Source organism: Neopelma chrysocephalum, unplaced genomic scaffold, assembly GCF_003984885.1.
Source record: "Neopelma chrysocephalum unplaced genomic scaffold, ASM398488v2 Primary Assembly neopelma1_24, whole genome shotgun sequence".
Lineage (NCBI taxonomy): Eukaryota > Metazoa > Chordata > Aves > Passeriformes > Pipridae > Neopelma > Neopelma chrysocephalum.
Genome location: NW_020897693.1, coordinates 13751196 through 13770137, shown reverse-complemented (window position 1 = coordinate 13770137; position 18942 = coordinate 13751196). Strand labels below are relative to the sequence as shown.

Sequence of the window (18942 nt, the reverse complement as noted above, 5' to 3'; positions counted from 1 at the left end):
AAAGTGTATTAGGTATACCTATGCATGCAGAAATGCATGTGTTTGAATGGAAGCTTCATTGGCTGTGTTGTGTTTTATTACTATCTTTAACTACTTAACAGATCATATTTTTCTTATGGTTAACTCTGTGTCTTTTAATGTACAGAATGAAAAAAAATAACCTGAATTCAGTATTTGGGCCTTTACCAGTAAAGTTCTCCTTTTCATGAAGTTATTTGTTACCATAAGGTATGACAGCTGCTTTAAATCTGTGTTGAGTGTGTCTACACAACTTTCAGTGACTATACTGTAGGTATATACCTACTATGGAACATTTAATCTGCAAATGGTTAAAATTTTACAAAGCTGTAAAAAACTGAAAACAACATTTCCCAGTGGCAGATGTTGGACACCCTGGTGGTATCTCTGTTATCTGTGATAAATATTTGTATTGCTATACAGACCAACATAGTATGGAAAGCTTTACTGCAAGCAGCCATATTTATATCCTTGAATAACATCAAATATCAAATTTCTTCTATTTTGGACAGATAATTTTCAAATTTGTTTTGAACCCTGAATTCATTCTTGCTATACATTTTTAAAATAGCGGTGTACTTTCTGGGAATCTTTTAAGAATCCATGATAACATATTGACATTTTAAAATATTATATTACTTTTTTTATATAGCACATTTTCATATATACGAACTCTCTTTTAGCTGTCTCAGTTACTATTTTTTCCTTTTATGTCCTGTGACAGTTTTAATTAAATGAAAATTACCTTTCCATCTCCCTGAAAACTGTCCTAAAAGAATGGTATCACGCCCTAGTGCTTACATCAGCAATAATCTGCAACTGGCTCTATATAGCAAATTCTTATTGATATATGACATGGAGTCCTGACTCCACTGAAACCAAAGGCAAAATTCCCATTGGTTTCTGTAGGAGTAAATTTTTACCTATGATTTTCTCTAGTTACAAATGCAAGTCTAATGGTGGGCTTATGAACATAGAATACTATATCATCACTTAAGAGTCTGAAAAGCTGAACAAGCAGGCAGCACTGCTGATACTGGGCATTGTATCCTGTTGGTAACTTGAAGTAGATAAATAGCACTTCAGTGAAAATGATCATTTACTAAAGAAGTATATGCTAACTTTCCTGAATTTCACTTTGATGTAATAGTGCTTTGAATTTGGCCAGTGATTTCAACAAGCAGGCTATAAGCAGCCTACATAGAGAAAATATTCCATCAAATAAATGTATATTCATCATTACTAAAACCATGTCTATGTGAAAATGTAAAGTAATCTATTATTTTTCTCTATAAAACTTATTGCAAGGTAAAGTTTCAGAGAGGTAACCTCTATCCTATCCCTCTAATTTATGATTCTTGGATTTATAGATGGTCTGGACAGAAAGAGAATAACTCACATAATTGGCCATTGTTTCCACAAATTCTTTTAAACCTTTGATTTTCAAAAAGCTGCTTTCCAAACTTTCTTTATTAATGATGACTCTTCCAGGCTGATCTACATTATCAATACCTGAATCAGTTGATATATTCTGCAAAGATTTGCACTATGTTTTGGATACCTCAGGAAAACACATTGGGATGGATGATATGGGATTGTGCTAGTGTCACATTTCAGCACATATAGAAAAAGAATGCTCCAGTATTCAGATACTTCAGTTACTTCAGAATTAATTTAACACTTGAATAAAATGAAAACAGGTTAAAATAAAAATAAAAATGCATAATTGTTTTTGTTTGCCACATTAAAGAAGTCGGCACAGTTATAAAATTTTACCTAGTTCTATCTCTTTAATTTTGTTTCCAGTGCTTCACTAAGCATGAAAAGGGGAAGGATGTTTATTAAGGTAAAATCCAAATGTCGTCTTATATATATGTGTGACCCTATGACTATGCTTTATACAAAGATATTTGGGAGTTAATGAACCATCCCTGGAGGTATTTAAAAGACGTGTAGATATGGCACCTAGGGACATGGTATAGTAGGGTAGTTGGCAGTGTCAGGTTACTAGTTGGACTTAATGTTGTTAGAGGTCTTTTACAACTGAAACACTTCTATGATTCTGTGGTTCTATGTTGTCCTAGAGTGGTGCAGTGATACCAGAAGATACTTTGCCTACTTGCATAAAAACCAATTATAAATCTCTTAGCTATTACACTCTTCCCTTTCCTTCTCTAGCTAGTGAAGCTAGTTCCCTGAAGATGAACTGTTGTTCTTTTCCAAGTTATTTAAATCTTCTTAGTTGTATGGCCCCAAATGATAATGAATGTGAAATGTCACATTTTGCCACTTGTACATTCCTATGGAAGGAATTTTCTTTCAGGTCTTTTTAAACATTTATATTTAAAAAGCATTTATATTTAAGGCTTGCTGAGACCTGTCTGACATGAGGGTTATACAAAAGATTTTCTGTGGCCAAGGATCAGAAGAGCATAGCACATATATTGGAGACCCTGTCCAAGAGGAAGTTTTGAGAACAGTTCACAGGGAAAAGATTATGGTAGGTCTCTAGGAGTCCCTACCCATTATCAATGTAGCAGGGATTGGACTGGGCTGAGGCGATCCACATCGATGTCTGTGATCTGTTCTATGGGTAGAAGAGACATCCAGTGAGTTCTGAGGAGGAATACCATAGCAAGCATTATAAATTCTAATTTCAACCTCTCAATGTACTTCTTCAGACTTGCCATCTATAGTGTCAACAGCTTGTTGCAAATGCGTGTTAATGCTTCAGAACCAAAACGGCATCTGAAAGAATGTAGAAAGGGGAAGGAATGAGAGAAAGAATATGTACATGAAATGACAAATTCAGGACATTTAATGCATTTCTGGAATGTGTACAAATACTTTGATAAGAGGAATAATACAGGAATCTTTAGAATAAGACAGAGCATTTTTAATATTTAATAAAATTTATTTTTAAATGTCATGACATGTTAGTCACACCCTTTAACACATAGATTAAGTCCACATTCTGCTGGAAATATGTTTTGGGCCCCTGTTCTGCCTCTGCTGCTGACACCATTCACTATAGCACATCCACTTCGACTCTTGTGGTTTGCTGGAACAAGATTCATCCACACTTTGCATAGAAGCAGACTCAGTCTTTGTACTCTTCGGGCCAGGCTGAAACAGTGCACTAAGACACATTATCTTGAGGTCAGCAACAAGTTGATGTTTGCTATATGGCTATCATTTGGAGCAACACACATTGCATCTAGTCAGCATGGAATGTGAAGCTCACATTTGCCAAGTATCATGTAGAGACATGCTAAGTTTTGGCAATTGATTTAATCCATTATTGCCTCAGTTTCTTCAGCCATAAACAAGAATAATATTACCTGTCTCTTTTACGGAGGACCTGTGAGGATGTGTTTATATCTCACATCTTATTAAGGCAATCGAATGAAGGATGGATTGTTGCCAAAAGCTCCCATTGTATGCAAAGGGCCCTGAGGCCATTACATTCATGCAAATCCCAATAACAGAACTATCAGGTCGAAGTTTGTTGTTCAGATCCAGGAAAATACTTGTAAGTAGATGCTATAGTCCCCCTGAGTCATCACATAGTTTCACTCTTAATTTTATTTCACTAGCTGCCTCCTAAATTGAATTGAAACACTCTCCCACAAGTAATATTTAAAGGTGTAACAAATACTGTATGCAAGAGCACCTGTGACCAACTCATTGCCCAGCAGTGATAGATCTGGTAATAATATGCATGCTATTCTGGCTGTACTGCACTTTGGTAACACCTAGGGTTTAATTGAAATACACCCTGACCTTGGTTTTGTTCATGAAGCATAGAATGGACATAATTACTATGAATCTACTGAGGGATATTACGGCAAAATGTCATATTACTCATTTTGGCTCCTCATACCCTTTGGGGAAAAAAAAATAATCACAGATTTCAGTAAAAAACAATGTATCACAGTTTCATAGAAGTCCTAAAACAAGTAATTTTCCAAAAAATTAGGTTCTTATATTTCTCTGTACCTATTTTTCTTTCAAAACACTACCACAGTAGGATAATTGCATTGCCCCTAACAGTTTCATATTCCTTCATAATTAAATAAACAGCTTGTAAATTGTAGACCACAAAGTGCCTGTGTTCCACTCTTACCTTAAGGGGTTTCCATAGCTACCAAGGACAAGAAGTTTAACCATCATTTACCAGACTCGAGGCTATTTGCAGCCTTAACTTTTTAACGCATGTCTCTTTTTCTCTTTGTTGCTTTATTTATTAGCAGAATCAGGGAGTAATTTGGACTCAGTTAGCCACTACAAATGCAATGATGCAAAATGGACTCTGGTGCTTTAGTGTGTTACTGGTTGGATATGTTTCCCCCAGAAGGTATTTTGAAATAATACATACTAACAATACAGACTATAGTTACCAAGGTTATGAAATAGCTACCGAACACTTTTCCAACTCAGCATCAAATAATTCTGATCTTAAAAAAGGAAAACAGGAAAACACCTTTCTTGACACAGCATCATGCCATAGAATGCCACAGCATTCTTATCCCAAAAAGCATTGACGCAGATTTTACATGGCTGCTTTACTATAATTTCCTTTAATCTCCTGTGTTTTGCATATTACAAAATGCATTTGGAAAAAATGCACTTGTTAAGGCACAAACTTGATTTTTTATGCCTCTGAAAAGGACAATTCTCCTATTTGCTAATATAAAAATAATCTTCAAATATTTTAAAATAACTTCAGATTTTACCAGAGCATCTGTGTTGCCAAAGTGTAGAAAAGTATAGAAAACTGCTACTGATCCACAACTGTATTAAGTGCTCATCAAACTAAAATATTTATGTCTCCTAGTTTACGTTATCTGCTGAGGTCAAGAGCTCAGGAAGGCTCAAAGCATGATGTGTATGGGTAACAAGAATATTTAGCATTAGCACATTCAGTAGATGAGCAAATATTGTAATTTAGGAAATGATGTTTTGCACTTTAAAAACTGGATTCCAACTTTCATAATGGCAACTTTCTTACTTTAATTGCCTTTTTTGTTGTTTCTCTTCATTGTACTGGCTACATTTGTATATTCTTAGACTGTGGTGTTCTGATCTGATATTTCCCACATCTGTTTTTATAGTCTGTGAGTAGGGAGAAAATTCTGGAAGGGATGAGGGCTAACATATTGGATTCCATCAGCCTTGTACATTTTTGCCTTTCCATCTTTTGAAAGACACAAATTTTAATATTTCATATACTTAAATTGCAGATTTTTGCCTACCACTTTGAAATGCTGTAGTATGTTGTTGAAAAGTATGTTAATTTATACAATTTAATTTTTCCATGTATAAAAATTGAAATATTCTACCAGACCAAAACTAGTTTGTTTGAGTTAAAGTATCACTGTGTTATGTTTAAGTAGATGTTGTTAAATCACTGCTAGTCTACTAAAAACAAAGAAATACTAGTGTTTGAAAAAATGACCCCAGTGTGACAGGATTGAAAATTGCACTGAAAATTGTTTTAGAGCAGTGCTTTAGAACAGCATATAACTTTTTATTAAGGGTTGGTTTTATACTAATTTTGTTGTGGTTCATAGATGCCTTCCTAATGTGGATCTGTGATTATACTTTGATAATAAATGAAAAAAGAATTTAAAAAGTATAGTTATAGAAATAGTGCAGTTTAATTGTTGCCCACTGAGGTGTTTCTGTCATAAGATAGAGAAATCCTGAAGGTTCTTGTATGACTTCCCCTTATATCATGGTTGGCACAAGAGATGTAGTGGCATGCATCTGTAATTAAGCCAATTTTCTTATAAGGTTATTGTAAAATTCCTACTGTCCAGATATCTGTTTCTTCCTACATAAATATATCTCCAGAAAAACTATATGAGATGAAAAAACCAACAAAACTTCTGAGAAGCTGTTTTATCAACTGAATTAATGAAGCAAGATGGAACTTGAGTAACCCAAGGGATCAGTGATGAGGTAGAAAACCTTTTTACCTTTATGTAATTGATTTGAATCAAGCCCAAGTCAATATAGAACAAAAGTTCCTAATGTCTACATGGGGTCTCAAGAAAATGAACCTAAATTACCTTTGAAAAGAGACTAGCTAAACTACATTACATCCTTTTCTGAACATTCTTAATTGAAATTACAGTGGCCTTGATTCAATTTAGCTTAAATTAAATTCGAAATAAGAATGTCCACACAAAGATTTAATGTAATATAATTAACCCACTTAAAAGTTAATTCCAATTAAAATTCTAGAACGTTTTTAGGTGCACTAGTACCAAGCTGTATTGTTGTGGCTTTTATGAAAGAATTTAAGTTAGTTCATCATGAATAATTCATAGATTGCTCCTATTCATACCACTGTGAGTAGTCTGAACAGATAAGTTAGGTCTGTTTTGTCCTCTTCACCCTTTGAGTGACATCCAGGGAAAGGACAATAAAGAAGTCAAATAATTCCTCTTAATAAAACTAAATCTTCCTAAAGAAATATTCATTACATGTCATCTGATGTTTTCTATGGTTTTCCTATGAAATTAGCAAATGTTATGAGTTATAGCAAGGATACAAACTGCAAATGATGCTTAAGAGTAAAATAATATTTATAAATGGAGGGAAAATACGAGACTGATACAGATTCAAACACTGTAAATTATCTTAATTTCCAGCTAAAATGCAAATATTTTTGCTTGGTCCAATGTACACTCAAATTCTCCTTTTTAAAATGTTTATTTTATGTTCATTTCTGTTACCTGAAGTTAAAGAGAAAGTTTTAAACCTTAGAAAGACGCAAGAGAGGAAACAAGAAATCATGCTGGAAAATGAGGCATGTGAAATAAAGCCGTTTTCTGTATAACAAAATGAAGGAAAAGAAGAAAAAGGCAGACTGTGTCAAACTCATCCTTGATTGAACTCCTCTGAAATCAGTGGTGATTTAGGAGGATTGAATGTGTCCAATCACATTTAAGTCTTTCAGGTCAGTGTCTTAGTGATTTAGCTGAGTCTGGAAAGGCTTGCAGAAGAGAACTGGGAGGTATCTGGGGTACAGCAATACCCACTTTGCCTCCTACACTTACATGCTTGAACGGGCCACAGAAAATCCCAACTATGTCCCAGAGAAAAACAGTGAAACATGCAAAGAGGAGAATAATTTGCATTGGGAGTGTTTTGATTTGTCTGGTCTCATAAGTAATCAGTTTGCATTGCAGGGCTGTCTATCTAGCCCTCTTTGGCCTCGACTGTATTTAACTAAAAATAAAATAAAAACCAAATAGATAAAAACTGCTGGGCTTTAAAACGTCCCAGGTTTTAGACATTATTGCAATGGCTCCTTTAACTGTTGTTGAGACTTTTAAAATCCTATAGCACTGAAAAGGGGAAAAAAAGGTGGTTTTTAAGAATGGAGAAAAAAATACACAGCTATATAGTTGCAGTCATGGGTTTTCACTGTAAAACAATCTGTTTAAAAAACCCCAAACACTTCAGACAGGAGTCAGTCCATGAGGAAAATTAAAAAAGTAAGATTAGGAAGAGGAAGATATGAGATCTACTGTTCACTGATTTTGCATGATGATTATTCCAATGCTCTGTTAAGAACCTAGTATGTCTTCCTTTGTTAGTGGCAAAGGCATTCAGTGGAGAAAGAGAATGGTGTCATTGTACTGTACAGGGGCAGGGAACATCATGCAAAGTGTTTGTACTGCTCTTGAACTGAAAGCTCTGGTCCTCGGGGGTTCAGCCAGGTGGAAAGGTATTTCAGGACAGAAAAGTGGGGGAGGTGAGGTAGGCAGAAGGGTATGCTGAGTGAATCCCTAGCAATGTGGTTGTCAGCCCAACCCTTTACAGCCACCTGGGGACACACATGTGAGGCTGCAGGACCATTTGCACAGCAGATGTTGGTAGAGGATTTCTGACCCCAGTGGAGCTGCCTGCCCACAGTTCAGTCTCTGTTCTGGGACGAGGATTAACCCTCATGTGTTTCAGTATTTTGTGAAGCTGAAGCATATTGCGTGCTTGTCGGTTTGTATCTACACTGAAATTCCTTTGGCTTCTTCTGCTGGCATTGCTGCCAAAAGGGCATCAGTCTCAGGCCCTGAGAGCATTCAGAGTTCCTGAAAAGAGAGTCAAAAGAGTCACTTCTGCATAAGGTCATCCTGGGATTTGGACCTTTTTTTATTGCTGTATTCCATGCTCTGTTCCATACAGAAACTATTTTCAATTCTCTGGTGCTGATGCTACCGGAAGAGACATCCCAGCATCCTAGCTCCTCTTCACATGTTTGAAATCTGCAGTTTAATTTGCAACTGTAGAGTGGCTTGTTTTCTGAATAAAATGCAGATATCATTGCAAAGGGTTTTTCTCTCAAAAAGGGTGCGATGTACAGCATACGTAACTGTGTTATATAAAGTGAAGGAAAGATGCATTTTCTGAATGCATTCACGTATTTGTCAACTTGAAAGTAATTTGAATGCTCCTCATCCTGAAATTTTCTGGGACACAGCTGAGGGAGAGTTTTGATGACTTAACTGTGCTTCAGTTGAGACTTAACTGTGATGTACTTGTGATGATTTAATTTTACTGAGATAGTTTAAACACCTGATATCTGATACATTTTGTCTACATAGTCAGTGACACATAGCATCACATCTCAGGATTTCATGGCAGATATACAGCACAAACCAAAAGGTGCTAGATCACACTGTATCTTCAACCATATATTGGGATAAAGCCATGGCCTTTGCGCTGCACAGCTCTGCTGCTGAGACAGTTATTCATAGACCCACAGACTAGATGGAAAACTAAGTATGAGTTGCCAAGAGCAACTAAACTGCCAGTGATCCAGCTAAGGGTCACTGGAGCTTGGGGAAATATCTTTGCCACCTCATTAGGCAGATCTTTGGAAATGGTGTAGAAGTTCTTTTTTTTTAATCAAAGCCCACCATTACAGGAAAATCCTTCAGTGATCAGAATAAGCATAATCACTTTCTCCTGGTAATACAACAAAGGGAGAAGAAAGCACATCAGTCTCAAGACCTAATTACCAAAAAGAAAAAGAAAAGAAAAATTAATTTGGGATACTATTACAATGCGCATAAGAAGACATCTCTGGCAAAGTGGCAAAGCTGGATTTCAACAGCATAACTACCGCATCCTTCAAGCTGCCCCTGAGGAAAGCTGCACTGTGCGTATCTGTAGAGGTAGATTAGCTCCGTCATTCCTTGCTTCATCTTCTGCATTGGATCTTAAGAGGGTAATGCTTTTTGCTCAGAGGAAAATGTGTAGTACATCAAGACTAACAAAGTGTCAGATAAGCAATAGAGAGGAGAACATGCATATCAAATGTCTATTTCAAAAAAGATTATTTTTTTTTCCTGTGGAAATAGAAAACAAACCAAACAACTCTCCATGTATGTCTAGGAATGTCTCCAAGGCCATAAAGAGAATATACATTCCTGTATTAAGATAACAGATGATAATTAGAACAGTGCCACAAACAGACTTAAGGTCATGTTTGGAAACACATTTGATAATTGTACTGTATCTGGGGAACTCACTGTGTAGTAAGGAAATTCTTAGCATTTTAAACTATATTTTAAGTCTATACAGCAGAGGGCACTAGTGTTACTGTATTGACCATAAAGTTGCTATTTTGGTACCAGAAAAATAAAAAAAAAAATTACTTAGAAGACAAAGAAGTGTCAACAAAGATTAAAGCTGGTTGATGGTCTGTGTTCCATGTGTGGGTTTGTAATGCTAAATCTTCATGTGTCTCTGGCATAATAGGTATTGAATAGCAAATTACTCTAGTACAGAGTTCCAGATGGATCTTTACGTAAAACTCATTAAAATATTTCCATAATGTTCTTCAAGGGTTTAAATTAATTTTAGAGTGTGTTTTTGTGTTGGAAAATTTTTTTCAGGGTATTTCCAAGGCATTTATGATTTAAAATTACTTTGATGTGAAATGCCTACACCAAGACTTCCTGAATATTTAAGTTCTGAACTGTGGAAGACCACTAGTATAAAAGAAAGGACCTTTTTAATACATTCCACTGCCACTAGGAATCTTACTGCAGTATTAGCCTCATGCAAAGCTCACTAGTTGGAAGGGAGGACTTGCCTAGCATATTTTCTGCGGTCATAATTGCTTTTTTGGATCATCAGCTGTCCTGTACTTCAGCAGAACCAAGTTCAAGACCAAGTGTGGTCTTATGCTGAAAACTGCATTTTATTTCCTATATTGCCAACGAAGAGGGAAAAAAAGTTGAGTTGTATAAATAAATCCAATGTTAAATCAAATGGTGGCTACTAAAGCTAATATTTGCTCCCACTGCCTCCCTGAATATGTTGCAGAGGGGTGACAATATAGATCTTCTGTACTTATATATTAAAAAAGATCCAGCTTAGACACAGAAAGATCAAACATACCAACACATATGAATACATATCTCGAACTTTGTATCCCCATCTCACAAAATGGTGACCCTGTCTTCTTCAGAGAAGCTAACAATTAGTGAGTAACCAAGCTTGTATTTGAATTTGAATCGTGCAGAAACCTAATGGTGTCAGACTTTCCTGGAGGTCTTTGGTAGATTGTAGTACTGAGGCACATGTTTGATTGAGACATCACTAGCATATAACTAGGGAAAACAGTAAATGTAAAAGCCATGGGCAATTTTTGCCTTCAGCACACGGAAAGAGATGTTCTATGTGAATGATTCATTGTTTGAGTCAATAACTGAAGATAGAAAGGATATAGGGAATTTATTTTAAGAACATAAAACAAAAGAATTTCTTTCAAAAACCTTTTTGCAATTGAGACATGGAAACATTTTGTTTTAGGTTGGGCAATATTTGCTAGTCAGTCTCATAACTGAATAATTTATATGTTATAATGAAGTACTGTATTCAAGTAAAATGGTTTTAGCTTTTTTGATTTTTTTTTTCTTTTTACACCCAATGAGAGTATGTGTAGTGATTTGCTGGATAAAAGACTAGGTGAAGGCAATGGTGGGTAATACCATTAGGCTCAAGCGGTTGGAACAGGAGGAAAGTGCCTCGGAGTGCTTGCAGCATGGTTTGGGATCATCAGCTTCATGGAGGTTGGCAAAGAGAAATTGAAGGAACTTTATGCATTATCTTATGTTTAGGGCTTGCTCTCTCATGACCTTTCTTATTTCTCTATACTTTCTTGTTCTACAAATGCTATAGTTTTCCTGGTCCTTCAGGGTATCCAGGATACAGGAATGAGAGCAGAAAGTAACAAAAAGAAAGGTAGAGAAACCATATGACATCTTGCAAAAGCTGACCTTTAATAGTGAATGGGTCTGAGATAGAACACAGAAGATTCCCATGCCTCTACGAGCCACATGTGCTGCCTGTGTCACACCAATCTTATGCAAGGACAACTGGCATCTCTGAAACTGGGTATAGCAGGCTGAGTTCTCATCTCAGTTCCAGTGAAGACATAACATTGCACCAGTTCAATGGTAAAATAATTGGTTTGATGTGTTTCTGTGACTGTTTTATTACCTGTTAATGGAATTCATTATTCAGTCCAAGTCCTTAGGGGATAAGTTTTAGAAGAATTTTTAAAATGAGAAAGGAAAAAAATTACTGAAAAAAAACCAAATGGAAACAAACAAAGCCACCCCTCCCCCCAAAAAAGACAAAAACACTAATTCAATCACATTAACTATCACAGAAAATGGTTAATTACTATCCAACAGCAAAATTCATGGGTCACAGATCTTAACTAATGACCCTAAAATTGATATTAGACTCTAATATAATTATTTTGGACTGAAGGGGCAGATTTTTCTTCATAACAGTGTAAGAAAGATGGGAACTATGTGCTTTTCACCTGCTATTTGTGGATAGTTTTACTACAGCTGGATTTTTGATGTAACCAAACTTGAATTTTAATGATTAGAGTGTTTCTCCGTATATTCTGTTCAGTACCTGTGAAGAGATAAGTGACCTCGTAAGCCTGCAGTAAAAACAAAGATGTGTACAGCAGCTGCCTTTCACCTAATCTAGTACATTGTCCCAAACCCATGAAGCTGATGCTCGGACGTACAGTTGTTGGCAGAGGGAAGGGATAGAGAGATGGGAGCAGTACCATCTAACGCTGCAGCTACAGGGTTCTCCAGTGTCACATGACAGAAGCGTAAGCTGCAGAGAGAGAAGTTGAATGACTTGCTCAAGGTTGCAAAACATGTTAGTTTCATGAATCTTTCATGACAAGAATTACGTTTTATAAATAGCACATGCAGAGCATATCAAACAAACAGAAACGGCTCAGACTTCTCAGTTCCCTTCACTGGTCTTTAACCATTATATTGGCTTTCTCAGAAGTAAATTATTAAAAGTGAGATGAAAACACTTTCTAACTCTGAACCATTGTGACAAGTTTTTAAAAAATGCAGAAATTAATTCTCAAAAACACATTGTCCTAATATATAATTACAAAAAAAACCCCTTTCATTAAATGAATTGCTGTGAGATGAAAGTTAATGTATTTTTCCTGGTTTTTTTTGTTGTTTTGTTTTTTTTTTTTGGTTTTTGTTGGGCTTTTTTTACACAAAATGAAATGATTTGGATCTTGGAATGGAAAACTATTGCCTTATGGTATTTTGTTTTACTGAATATATGTATTATCCATCTGGATGCTCTAGGTTATAAATGTGCTTTAAGCTTGCTATAATTTATAAGACTTCACTTTTGGTTGATTTATGGGAAATTTCATTAATCTCAACAACAGAGGGATCTTGAACTGAGCAGCAGATTGAAAATGAACTGAGGGTTGGGGACTTTAAAAACTGCCACAAATGAATCAGTACTGAAGTTCTTAAAATGGTAATGATCATTTGTAGTGCAAAGGTCTGTTTTCCCCTTACAGTAAGATCTGTAGAGTTTTTTAGTTTTTTCGAGGTGCCAGTGAAACTGCCAACCCTTAAGCTACAGAGATATTTTTCAGCATTTAAATGGCTATTCTTATTTTGGTGTTCAGTACACATTTACTAATGAGTGTTTCTCTGCTACTGGTGCCAAACAAAAGAATTGAGGAGGAAATATTATGAAATTGGATGATGCTGTTTAACAGTAGGGAAAAACTGATGCTCAGCATGTTTCTTTTCTTTTCTTTTTTTCAATTTGTAATAGGGAAGATCTTGCCCTGCCATTTGCATGACCTGCTACATTCAGAATTAGAGACTTTAATTCTAGTTAAACTCTGATTCCAGAATCACATTTGCATAGACAAAGTTTTTTACCCATACCAAACAGGTCTCCACTTGCTCTTCATATTATATGATGTCTCGTCTTATAATGTGTAAAAAATGTTAACACCTTGAATATTCTGAAGATTCCTATCTTATTAGATTCCTATCTTACTAATTTCTGCCTTTTGAGACCCTTGTAATTTCTTTCATCTCTTTCTTTTAGGTATCCACTGTGGTTGGACTTCTTATGTGCCATCCAGCTATGCACATTATACATTGGAATGTGCAGGAAAAGCTAGTCTCTGGCATTTCTTATCTTATTGCCAACTGCAGTTGATATACATATATGTACAGAAAAATGATATTAGAAATTCTAAGGACTTGAGAAGCCTTTTAGAGGACACACTTAAGTATTTGAGATTAATTTAATGTTCTCCTTCTCCCTTCTTCCTTTCTTTCAGACTATTCAAACTCCAGAAGGACCAACACCAAATAAATTATGAATGTTGAACAAGATGACCTTACATCCACAGCAGATAATGATAGGTCCTAGGTTTAACAGGGCCCTATTTGACCCCCTGCTTGTGGTGCTGTTGGCTCTTCAGCTTCTTGTGGTGGCTGGTCTAGTGAGGGCTCAAACTTGCCCTTCTGTCTGCTCCTGCAGCAACCAGTTCAGTAAAGTGATCTGTGTCCGGAAAAATCTGAGAGACGTGCCAGACGGCATCTCCACCAACACCCGGTTACTCAATCTCCATGAGAACCAGATCCAAATCATTAAAGTTAATAGCTTCAAGCATCTGAGGCACCTAGAAATCCTGCAGCTCAGCAGGAATCACATCAGAACAATTGAAATAGGGGCTTTCAATGGTCTGGCCAATCTCAACACTTTGGAACTCTTTGACAATCGTTTGACCACTATCCCAAATGGGGCTTTTGTATACCTGTCAAAACTGAAGGAATTGTGGTTGAGAAACAACCCCATTGAGAGCATCCCTTCTTATGCTTTTAACAGAATCCCTTCTCTCCGGAGGCTGGATTTGGGAGAATTGAAAAGACTTTCATACATCTCAGAAGGTGCCTTTGAAGGTCTGTCCAACTTGAGATATTTGAACCTTGCCATGTGCAATCTTCGAGAGATTCCTAACCTTACGCCTCTTGTAAAACTGGATGAGTTAGATCTTTCTGGGAATCACCTGACTGCCATCCGGCCAGGTTCTTTCCAAGGGTTGATGCATCTTCAGAAATTGTGGATGATACAGTCCCAGATTCAAGTGATAGAAAGGAATGCTTTTGATAACCTTCAATCACTTGTAGAGATCAACCTGGCACACAACAATCTAACGCTACTGCCTCATGACCTGTTCACACCGCTTCGCCTCGAAAGGATCCACTTGCATCACAATCCTTGGAACTGCAACTGTGATATCCTTTGGCTCAGCTGGTGGATTAAAGACAAGGCACCCTCCAATACTGCATGCTGCGCCCGTTGCCACACACCTCCCAGTTTAAAAGGAAGGTACATTGGTGAGCTGGACCTGAATTACTTCACATGTTATGCTCCAGTCATAGTGGAACCACCAGCAGACCTCAACGTCACAGAAGGCATGGCTGCAGAGATGAAATGCCGGGCATCAACCTCCTTGACCTCTGTATCTTGGATTACTCCAAATGGATCTGTTATGACACATGGGGCATACAGAGTTCGGATTGCTGTGCTCAGTGATGGCACATTAAATTTTACAAAGGTAACTCTGCAAGACACGGGTTTGTATACATGCATGGTGAGTAACTCTGTTGGGAATACCACAGCTTCTGCCACACTGAATGTGACCGCCCTGGATAACCCTGGTTACACGTACTTTTCAACTGTCACGGTAGAGACTGTGGAACCTTCTCAGGATGAGGCACAGACCACAGAGCAGGTTGGGCCCACACCAGTTACCAACTGGGAAACCACTAACATGACAACCTCACTCACTCCACAGAGCACAAGATCTACAGAAAAAACTTTCACCATTCCTGTGACGGACGCAAACAATGGGATCCCGGGAATAGATGAGGTTATGAAGACTACCAAAATCATAATTGGTTGTTTTGTGGCTATCACTCTCATGGCTGCTGTGATGCTGGTAATTTTCTACAAAATGAGGAAGCAGCATCACCGGCAGAACCATCATGCTCCAACACGGACTGTAGAGATCATTAATGTGGATGATGAGCTTACAGGTGACACACCCATAGAGAGTCATTTGCCCATGCCAGCAATAGAGCATGAGCACCTAAATCACTATAACTCTTATAAATCTCCTTTCAACCACACAACAACAGTTAACACAATAAATTCAATACACAGTTCAGTGCATGAACCGTTATTGATCCGAATGAACTCAAAAGACAATGTACAAGAGACTCAAATCTGAAACATTTATGACATTATGGGGGGTGGGGGGGTGGGAACAACAAAAGATGGTTTATAAAACAAATTACACAAATGACTGGGCTAAATCTACTGTTTCAAAAGTGTCTTTACAAAGAAAAAGAAATTTATTTATTAAAAATTCTATTGTGATCTAAAGCAGACAAAATTATGTGTATTCCTCAGAACCTGTTTTTGCTGCAGTTATTTACCCTTCTCGTTCCCGTTTTCCTGCCCAACCTACCCTGACTCCCATTTGCCATATTTTTCATAGGAGATCTTGATTCCCTAAAAGAACTGATCTAGGAAATTTTGTAAGAATTCTGTTACACTTTGGGAATTTTTATGGTGAATTCTAGTGGTGAGATTCAGTCTATTTCGTCACTTTCTCTTTTTTTCTTTTGTTTTCTCATGCCCTCTTTGAAATTATTCATCAGAGAATGGAATAATAAGAGCAACTCTGCAAGTGAAACAAAACAAACAAGCAAACCTTTTTTTTTTCCATGTAATGATTTGCTCTGTATTTAGTGAAAGCACCATTCTGTGAAAAAAAAAATGGAAAAAAACAGAAAAAGAAAAAAACAACCAAAAAATTAATTTACTTGTGAAAACCTATAAACCCCATGATCTTTTAAACAATTCTAGAACCAGAATTTGTAGTTCAAACACTAAACTAAGATTATAAATAAAATATTGGTTTTTTTCTGTACTTGGATATAGCTCATTTTTAGTGTGGCTTTAAACATCAAGTTTGTTAAAATTCTTATGATAATCTGCTGTTATGGTCCAAATTACAATCACTTTAAAGAGAATAATTAAACCATTTTGGATCATTACTGAAGAACAGCATAGTTTTCATTTTAGTTTATGTAAGCAGTATACTGGCAAAACAAGGTTGTTTGATTTCTAATGCAGGATTGAGATCATTCCTTCTAGTGGTGTTTGCAATTATCTGTATTATACCACAAGATACATTTCACAATTCCAGAAAAGTTTTGCAAGGAGTTTCAGCTATCACTGAATTTATTTGACAAAGCTGAAAATTTTGTTCTGTTTTTAGCTGTCAAGAAGAAAATTCATCTTTATATCCAAGCTAGTTGTTTCCAGTTCAGTTGTTCTGGGGCTCCTAGGCACAAATATGAAAAAAGTTTAGCTGTCTATAATACCAGTGTCAGATAATCAAAGCTGTATCTCTATGAGCAAAATCAAATCAAAATGCTGTTAATGGAGTAAGTCACAGGAAGAACTCTGAGGATTTTGGTTTAAAAAATAGAAAGAACAAAGACAAATCAGAGGACCCTATTAGTTACTGTCATTTGCGTGACAGTTAGACTCCCCATAGAATAACCAGTTTACATTAATTTAAAATCAATTTACCAATAGGAAATGTATGCCCTTTGCCTTTCTTTTTATATACATTCTCTGGATTTAGATTATTGGTATAGAAATGGTGTACGCTGTGCATGCTGAAAACTAAAAGGAAGACTTTGCATTAGAAAACTAGCTTCAGGACATTGTGTTCTTCCAAGTAGAAGTTCTGCCAAATTAAAGTACTTTATGCATTGGGAACTGAATAGAAGCATTTTAAGATTATTTAAATTAGGAAAAAAGGATCTTATGTATCACCTCTGAATGTCTTTTCACCTATTTTCTCTCTTAACTCCCCTTACTGAGAGTTTTAGAGTCCTGTGCCAGGTAAATAATATTCTTATCACAATCTCTTCGGGCCTTTCTAGTATGTAATAGCATGCAGGATGAAGACTCTACTGAACGGTATACTTCTATTCTGTAAACTTAAGATGGAATTCTGATAGTTTGTGGGGCTAAACATCTCTCATTGGATGCACAGTTGTCAAGGTTGCAAGTGAATACTGTAGCATGAAGACCTGATTTAAAGAGGACACAGTGTAGATAGGTGACAATGAATCACACCCTGCAAGGAGTCTGATAAATATAATACAGAATGAAACCCAAAGATCTATAATAATCTTCAAGAAACATTTGGCAAGACATTATCCTTTGATGTACCGCATGAAAAATAATATCTACTCTAAGGGAATTTTAATAGAGGACAAAGATGGACCTGAATGTAAAATGTTGCAGTTGTGATTCCTAGCTCTGCCTATTTCTATGAAGTGCAGTAGAGCATTTCACTGGTGATTTCTTTTAAGCACTGGGATAGAGTCCCTACAAAACCACCACATTTACACGTTCCTATGTGTTCTTTCCCCATCTGGCTAGTAACATTGTGTCCATGACCAATACTTGTATGAAAATTCAAAAAATTCTATCCAGGAAGCCTAAATCTGGACCATATGTAATTAATGGGTTTATGATAAAAGATTATAGCTACTCTCTAACCAATACTTGTGAAAGCAGTTATAGTCAACATGGGTTTATAAACAGGAAGTTTTTGATTAACTCCTAAAGGTTCATAGTAAAGACCTATAAGAAAAAGACCTATAAGGAAAAAAGGTACAGCCATTGTCAAGTGAGAAACTGGATCGGTGACAATCTTTGATCCTCTTTGGTATAATACAAAATAATATCGGTGACTGTTTTAAATGATATATACATTAATCCAGTTTTATTAGCTAATCAAAAAAATCAGGTGTTCCTTGTTGCTCATAATAAGTATAAAGGAAAATCATTTGTGTGTGTTTGGTTGGGTAAGTATATATGTGTTACATGTCAACCATTTTGCCACCCTCTTCCCTATCCTTCTTGGAACCACAGATATTATTTCTGACTACTTCTTACACCCATTACCTTTGCAGATTAATTAAATACCGGAGTCAAAGAAGATCACAGTTTAAATGCTGAACTGGGCTCTGCAATAAAGTGAGAGGAGTGCTGTGCTCTGTTGTTTTGATTCTCAAATCACGTGCCAATGCGTCCGGTTGGTGCTTCAGAGATGACAGTGTTAAGCATCAAGCCTGTAATGCCTATATGACAGAGCATAACTGATAGAAAGCTCTAATGAAATTTCTCTTGCAGGTGACTGCATTGTGCATCATGCGAAAAAATCATGGAGAAAAAAGTTGTGATCTTGATTATGATCTATCACTTTCTAGTAGGTTCACAAGAAAGGATGAATTATTCTTCAGTTCACCTGATGAAGTTTGAAGATTTTTGTCTGCTGTCCTGTACAAATAGAAACTGCAAACCATTTTCTTTCTGGAATTTTCATCAAGTCTTACAAATCTTGCCAAATGCAGAGATAACACATGAAAAGCAAAGTGAGTTCCATTCAATTCACCATAGAAAATGGTCATTTTATTCCTTCAGAGGGCT

At 36.4% G+C, this 18942-nt stretch overlaps 1 protein-coding gene across 10 annotated transcripts in view; it reads left to right on the top strand.

The window, feature by feature from the left end:
• Nucleotides 1-16357, top strand: part of LRRC4C (leucine rich repeat containing 4C) — a 505344-nt gene extending 488987 nt beyond the window's left edge. For all 10 annotated transcript variants that reach the window (XM_027704208.1, XM_027704172.1, XM_027704181.1 and 7 more), the window contains one exon: nt 13694-16357. In XM_027704208.1, coding sequence (XP_027560009.1) covers nt 13736-15652 — 1917 coding nt within the window. In that variant the 5' untranslated portion in view covers nt 13694-13735 and the 3' untranslated portion in view covers nt 15653-16357. The remainder of the gene's footprint in view (nt 1-13693) is intronic.
• Nucleotides 16358-18942: the final 2585 nt, after the last annotated feature.